The sequence below is a fragment of the Solea solea genome, chromosome 11 (genome assembly GCF_958295425.1).
Source record: "Solea solea chromosome 11, fSolSol10.1, whole genome shotgun sequence".
NCBI classification, from domain to species: Eukaryota; Metazoa; Chordata; class Actinopteri; order Pleuronectiformes; family Soleidae; genus Solea; species Solea solea.
The window spans coordinates 18,619,479-18,627,499 of NC_081144.1; the positions used below are offsets into that span (position 1 = coordinate 18,619,479).

Consider the following 8,021-nt stretch of genomic DNA (forward strand, 5'->3'; position numbering starts at 1 on the left):
GTGTGCAGTGTTTTGGTTGACTTGGCAACACTGCCATCTCATGGTGATCTAAGGAAAAAAAAAAACACTTTGCATTTAATGATTTTTTCGAAGTATCTTTATTTAAAAAAAAATAAAAAATGTACTAACCATGTTATTATCATTTAAAACTGTCATATTTATTCATATAATAGAACTGTAACTGTGAAGCTGTCATCATCATCATCATCACCACCACCATTTAATGAGAAATACATAAACGCTCAAAGTGGAATCACATTAAATCACGGTGTTGATGAAAAAAAAAAAGGTGGTGTTTTGGTTTTAGCTGCCAGAAATGACTGAAACTGACTGACACTTAAAGTGAAACTTGTAGAAGTGTACCTCCTCGCTGCAGGTTTGATCAAAAGGGAATTGCATAAATGAATCTCTGATCATTTCAGTGGGAACTTATTCTCTTCTCCTGAAGTCTGTTTCTAGTCACTGCCCCTCCAGAGAGCCGAGGCTGTCTCTCTGAATGAGGCTTAGATGCAAAAGATGCCAGATGGGTTTGACTTTTTTCTTGCTGTGTAAAAGCCACAATCCCTCTGCTACCACCACCCCAATCCCACTGAGGGCCAAAGCCATGCCTTACGGCATTTTGAGCATTACTATACCTGGGTAACTTTCTGATCTTCTTCCCTCTTAGTCCCCCCCTCTGTGTCTGTGTGACAGCTCTCATCCCTCTCCTCTCTCCCTGCGTCTCCCTGTTCCTCCTCCTCCTCAATCTCCTCCCCACCCGTCCGAGTTTGACAGCAGGGCACGAGGGCATCACACTTCTTCAAATCCAATTTCCCTATGTTCTGTTCACATTGAACCACAAAGATTCGGTAAAGCTCCAGCAGGACAATGAGGATGTTCTTGCAGGTGAAGAAGATCATAAGCTGGTTGAGCACCTGCTCTTGGACCATGAGGTAGAGTCGGTAAAGCAGGAATGGGCCGTCTTGGAGCCCCACTGTGAGCAGCAGGCTCCACACTTCACTGGAGCAGCAGGAGGCAGACGAGGGTGGAGAACCGAGGCAGCAGAAAAGACCTTTGCGTCTCCTCATGCTCCCATGAGGAGACTCACCCTTTGGGTATCGTTTCTGAGTGAGCACTAGAGGAAACTGCATGAGCGCCCAGGAGAAAAGGGCCAGGCCAATAATAACAATGGCCCGGTTGGTTTTGACTTCAGGTTCCTTGAAGGTGTCAAAGATGTCCAGGATGTCTGCCCCCAGTCCAACGTAGACCATGAGGAGCTGGGACAGCTGGTCACGGGACATGTCTCCCTTGGGCATCAGCCAGCGACCGAGGACTAACACTATGAGCATGGTTTGCTCCAGTCCAATCACCCAGTTCTCCGGCTCCAGATTCACAATGGCCTGATTCAAGGAAATGGTAACATCTGGTTACTAAAAAACAAGTTTTTAATGAGATTATTTCATCAGTAGTTTGTACCGTGAACATAATGACACATCGCTTTTCAGGACACGCAAAGACTTTGTGTGTGAATAAAATCACGTCGTTGCAGATGATACCCTAGCTATCATCTGATTCTAATGTTTTCCATTAGAACCAGGGTTCGTTGAGTTCATCCTGACAGCGCCCCTTAACATTTCACAATGTTCCCGAAAACACTGCATCTTCAAACGCTGCCACCCAGCCTCGAGCACAGCCAAGGGGCAAAAGCTCCCAAAATCCTACATGAAAGAAACTGCACTAAAACCATCCCAGAGGGGGAGAGATCTTAGAGTTTTTCAGGCAGGAGTCTGTATCTGGACGTCATCTCAATGTGTCCATTATGAATTTCCTGCAAGTAATAGTTTATCCTGCCCCTCGCCAGATTTGAATCTGATCTGATACCAGTATTAGCCTAATGTGGCTGTGTGGAAGGTGAGGCGGGGAAGGACGATTTTTGAGCCTACCGCTGTGATCGGGATCTGAGCCAGCAAATGAAGCTCGGGGCCTGAGGAGCTGTTGACGGGCAGCTTGGACTGCAGCAGGCTCAGCTCCAGAAACCAAATGGAGGGAATGACAGTGCTGAGGTAGAGGAACACCATGGGGGAGAACCTGAAAGAGGATCACGAAAGCAGAGGGATGAAGGTGGGGGTTAGGTTATTTTTAGTGGCAGCTTTTTTTGTCTATTTATGTTTATTTTCAAAAATAAAGGTAGCGCTGCTTTATTCCCACGAAGAGTAACACTGACGTTCAGACAGACAATTATTCTCATCATATATGCAAATCCCTCTTGACAGTGTAAAGCTTTCATGAGAAAACTTCAAAGTAGGAAGAGAGAGGCCTGAAGAAAGCTGGTATCTATGGATGTTCACTGAGTGTGCACTGGAGAGCTGTAGCTTTTGAATGAGATGCCGCTCGGTGTTGAATGAGGTGTGACACTAAATGCTTATGTCCTTTTTGAGGCTCACATTATAAAGGTTGACGTCAGTTTGTGTTTCATCGTTTTTTTATGGGTTTGTTTTTTTTGGAAAGCTCCCTGGTCAGAACTGACTGGAGCCAGCAGGAGACATTTTACCAGTGATGTGATTGGATAAGAGAGGCTGTGACAGAGACATGATCGCAGGCTCAGAGCATCAGCTCCGTGAAAGACAGAGCAATAACACAGCAGAGGGGGTAGATTTACTTTTGATTGACAGCGAAAGCGAGACGAGCTTCAGAGGATGACAGAGAGTTTAGAGGCTGTAAATATCGCAGGCCTAATATGAGCCGACTCTCGCTGCCCTCGGCGCGTGCATGAGTCTCTACAAGTGCAAAAAAGGCTTACTGCATCTGGCTTACTGTACATGCTAATTTATCTCATTTTAACCCTATTGCCGACTCTTTGGCCTGTTAAAATTCTTTGTTTCATCAATTAGATGGACGCTCCATTTGCATGTATTTACTCATCGTACGGAAAACTGCTGCACTCGGCTCGTGTCAAAGACACATAAGCTCGGTGTCCTTGGTGAGACAGAGTGGAGGCGCGATGTGTCATACAGCACTCACGGTGTCGGCTGGTAAAGCACACAGATTTGTTGATAATCACACTTGTGGCTGAAAGAGTACAATATCTCAATATCTGTTGTAAAAACACTGCTCCAAAAAAAACTGTAGGGAACACTTAATTATCACAGTCTTTGATTTTCTGTGTGGTTTTGAATGCAGCCCTCAGTGGGCTGAAGATTGCAGTTATTTTAGAGTTGGTAAAGATTTTCAGCTGAGATTGAAATTGTTTGCTGAAGTTCTTGTGTGTGATTTCAGCGTTTACTTTTTTTGTATAGTATAAACTGTATGTATATCAGCAGAGTGATATAATTATGGGGGGGATTTTTGAGCAGGAAAATGACATTATGTTTACAGTATTACTTCTAAATAAGAGTATATGATAAAGTATAGGATGACTGGAAAATAAAATCTTACATCAAAAAATTTGAATCATGTCATCAGTCAGCATGCCAGTGTTATTAGGGATTAGGGTTAATAAATGAGGATGACAGGAGAACTCAAAGAAATCCTCCTCCAGACAATTAGTATTATTGCACAACTAATTATTATCTAATATGTTGTGTAATGTGATAATTAGACCAACTTAATTCTAAAGATACCCCCTTGTGTGCTGTTGTAATAATGGGATTAGCACCAAAAGTCCACTGTCAGCCTAATCCCTGTGTTAACACTGTGTACTGTGTTGAATAGCAGATAGGGTTGGACAATTAATCGAAATGTTATCAAAATCGCAATACAGCCCACTGCAATTTTCATATCGCAAGAGTTGTTAAGCCAAAATATGTGTCAAAATATCATTTTAGATGAATTACTGTCTTGACCTATACACGTCGTATTCTACAGACTGAAGGGAACATCTTTGTTTCTCACAGAGCTGCACAAATATCACACAGTCATCATTTTAAATGGATTTTTCTTAATGAAAATGAGAATAATGACGTAAAAATGACCATTTCCTCTCATATCACGAATCATATTGCGATCACAATTCCTGTCAAAATAATCGCAATTTAGATATTTATTCAAAATCGTTCAGCCCTCATAATGGTGTAAAGTTTACTTGGGCTGAAATAATTACTCGATTAATCAATTATTAGTTGATTACTAAATGAATCGTCAACTATTTTAAGTGTTTATATGGAATTAAAGTTTTCAGATTTTTCAGCTTCTTAAATGTGAATGTTTTCTGGTTTCATTGTTCCATATAACAAAGAAATCCTTCAAACTGAATCATTTGGACAAGGCAACTGGATGAGACGTTTGAGAACATCATCTTTTCCAGGTTTGAGAAATACTGGTCAACATTTTCTGACATTTTACTGACCCGTCGAGAAAGTCATCCACAGATTCATCGATAATGTACATAACCTGTATGTTACCATTTCCACTCTGCGTTTCGGGTGCACTTCAGAGTGACGGCCATTTCCACGCCCAGCAGAGCCACGCCCGTCAGCAGCAGCCAATAGAGAGGCTCCCCTTTAACGACCACCACACGCCATACTGTGACCACGCCGTGGACCGCAAACAGGAAGCGACTCAGCAGGGCCAGCAGGATGTTCACGAGGTGACACATTGTGTGCCAAAGAAAACCTGCACAACAGATATAGCTTTAATTATTACACTTCTCACTCAGTATTTTATCATTTCTTGACTTTACTTTAAACATCACTATATGGTCTTGTTTGATAGTGATTTCCACTTATATTCTGTGTACAGACCGAATAATAAAAAAAATTCTATTTAGGTGACATTTATTCTTAAAAACAAAATCATTGTTTATGAAAGTTGAGGGTGATTCAGCATTCCCAAAGCTCATACAGTATATAAAGTAATAGGTGAAGAAGAGCTCAAAGCTCTTAAAGATGAAACTGATTATAAAAAAAATGTTTTGGCAAGCGTGAGAGCGAAAGAACATAAGCAAGCACTTCTTTTCCTACTTTTGTAAACAAAGTCTCAAAGGCCACAACAGTAAAATAGTTTAAGATGTTTTGAACTCATTACTGTTGTTCTATTGTATTATGGTAATAAAGTTAATGTCCAACAGTGCGAATTGCCAGAAGACTCTTCAATCTGATCGCATTTTGCACTTGATCTGAAGCTGCCAAAAACCAAACCAACCATGACACATTAGCAAAGACTTACTGTACGTAAACCGCCTGCATCATTACATATTAAACCCCCCACTTTAGCTCTTATTATATCAATAACTGCTGTGAAAACAGTCCTCACTGTCAAAATGTTTGAGATAAAAGCCTCTTTGCTTTGGAGAATTCAAGGCAAACAGTGATTTATTTGCGAGAGTTAGACTAATAGATGAGACTCGGAGGAGGCTTTGCATAGTATTTGCTTAAATTCGATTGTGGGATCTCTGTGGATTTATTTTAATAGCAGTGCTCAAAATGTTCTAAAAATGAAGTATTATATATTTATATATAATATAAAATCCAGTTTTCCTTCTGAATGAGCACTTTTGTCACACACACCCCTCCCCCCTTCACCGAGTGTCTTCTCTTTAAACACTCAAATAAAACATTAACAGTTATTGATCAGATATACAATTAACATGTGAGAAATCTCAGTCTGTAGTTAAACAAATGTTGTGTTAGCTCATTACTCTCCTAGATGCCAACAAAGCTGAAAATGCTGTTAAATGAAATCCTTCAATGGTGTTGTTTTGACTTTTATCCTCTTTGTCATGAGATTTCGCTTAATCAACATCCTACAAAACTTTGTTTTAGGAGGACTACAACTCAACATGACTTAGCTCTTTCAAATTCCCACTATTACAAGAGTAATATGTATACATTCCAAGCCTCTGTCTTTATTCTCCTGACACCTTTAACTTCTCAGCTCAGCTCTCTCTGTGACTGTTATCGCCTGTGTGGAGAAACAGGTATAGCGTGTTGGGTGCTGCTATCATGAATACCAATTTGCCTTGAACAGAATTCATGCAATATGTATACGGTTGCATGCAGTACAGACCTACAGCATAAGCCTGGGCTCCGTGTTGAGATCAGTCCCTTCACTGTGCTTCCAACCAGTTCTCGCGCTGTGTAGCAGAAAATGACAACAGCAGCCTCACACCGTGTGACCTGCTCTGTGTCACTCTCTTTCTACCTTTTTAAATGAAAGCCACCTCCGAGACTCCACTGGATGAGCCGGCATGTCAGACATATGAGTGTGTGTGTGTGTGTACGTGTTCGGTGGGTGAGTGAGTGTTGTTCAAGTCCACTGGAGTGTGTGTATCAGTAAACGGTAGTGTGTGTGTGTTGGAGATAACGTTTCCTGCCCCATGCGCACACATCTTCATCGCCATCCGTCATGATGTCACCTCTCCTGACCCCAGAACAAAGTTATCTGCCTGGGAGAAGTCGGCCTGCTGTGCTCCCTGTTCAAAGAGCACCCAGCCCTGCCCTGCTCCCACCCATGTCTGCTCTGTCTCTGCACCGCTGCGTCTGATAACGCCGCTCCTGCTCCCCGGCATCCTCGCACATAAAAACACAGGAAGGGAAAGGAGATGCCACTAAAGTGTGTTAGTGTTGTGCCCGCCGCTGCTGCATCTGAATGAGCAGCCATGTGGGTAAATGCTCTTCATGAATGCTGAGCCTGTCAGTCTGCTAAAGCGCCAGAGTGAATCAACGGCAGATGACTGATTAGAGGGTTGTTGCTGTTCTTTGTTATGAAGTCCGTATGCCAATCCTTAACATTGGTCAGGAAGTTAGTCAAGGTCGTGTTACTCCTATATCCTCTTCAGAGTATTTGAAGAGGCCTTAACTTTTACAATATTCTCTTTAACACCCAGTTCTCCACTGTTCACCAGCAGGTCTCTAACATGGTCTATAGCAGAGCGTGTTCTCGTGTTACCTCTCGTCTGTCTCAAACAGCCTGAGACCAGGTGAGAACAAAGACAGTAAAGTTGTGGCCCAGAAAAACTAAAACCAACCAGCTGATGCTGATGATGAAAGCTGCATGAAACTCATGTGCCTGTCACTTTATTCATTGTTATTGTAAAATATAATAATAATATAATAATAATAGGTCTCAGTTCAACGTCAAACTGGCAATCAACCATCTAGGACCGTTTATCGATATTTGCATAAATGTCCAGTCATTGTCAGTCGTGATTACAGCCCAACTGATGATAGATGATTTTTGAGAAATAAACTCAAATTCGAATTTAGCAGAGCATCTGCTGTGGCTGAGGAGTCCAACCCGTGAGCGGCTGACGCGGCCACAGGCATCTGTGCAAGAGAAGGCTGATGAAGAGATGAGAGATGAAGAGGGTAGAGTTGTGTCCCAGTGTGGTTGCCGTTGCTTTCTCAGTGCACTCTTGGTTTTGTGGTGTTGGGCTTGGAAGGATTCATGTGAGATCAGTCCACGGTGGAGCGCCTGTTGCCACTAGGTTTTGTCGCTGGACGGCATCTTCCCAGGTGGTAGAGTTGATGTTGAAGGACTTGAGATCTTACAGATGTCTTAATCGTGAGCTGAGGTGGGCCAGTAGGTCTTTTGCCAGGTGCCAGCTCTGAATAAAGGATGTCCTGTGGAATTCTTCCATCGTCCATCCTCTGGACACGTCCGAGCCAGCATAGACAGTGCTGCTTTAGGAGAGAGAACATGTTGGAAGCTTTGCTCCTTCTAAGACTGCTGCACGTGATGATCTGCTAGAACTATCTTATTTATAGCTATAAAATTAACCTCCTCCTAGGATTGATCCCTGGTGTTTAGTTCCTCTAGCTCAGGACATCACGCTGCTCGTCTAATGTTTGGTTGCATTCATAAGATCTTTTTAAAATGTAACCAAAGAACTCAATGATTACCACAGATGTAATGCAGTGATGCTGAATCCAAAAGAGAAATATGACGTTGTTTTACTGTGAGGCCATAGTGCTTTCTCCTCCTTTAATCACCCAAATTCAATTTCCCAGTTCACATGACAGACAAGAGTCTGAAATTATTAATAGGCCACAATCCTTGGCCCCTGTTCGCTGAGCCTGCAAGTCACTTAATCATAATCCCCAAAA

At 42.3% G+C, this 8,021-nt stretch overlaps 1 protein-coding gene across 2 annotated transcripts; it reads right to left on the bottom strand.

The window, feature by feature from the left end:
- Positions 1-381: 381 nt before the first annotated feature.
- On the bottom strand, positions 382-6,190 carry LOC131468118 (transmembrane protein 26). Of its 2 annotated transcripts, none has more exons than XM_058642031.1 (4): positions 5,987-6,190; positions 4,380-4,590; positions 1,923-2,067; positions 382-1,379 (listed from the first exon to the last, which is right to left on the bottom strand). In XM_058642031.1, exons 2-4 carry the CDS (start codon positions 4,571-4,573, stop codon positions 630-632), a joined length of 1,089 nt encoding a protein of 362 aa, XP_058498014.1. In that variant the 5' UTR covers positions 4,574-4,590; positions 5,987-6,190; the 3' UTR covers positions 382-629. The 2 variants fall into 2 exon arrangements, with proteins under 2 accessions (XP_058498014.1, XP_058498013.1); XM_058642030.1 differs by having other exon boundaries at positions 5,983-6,190.
- Between the last annotated feature and the right edge of the window lie 1,831 nt (positions 6,191-8,021).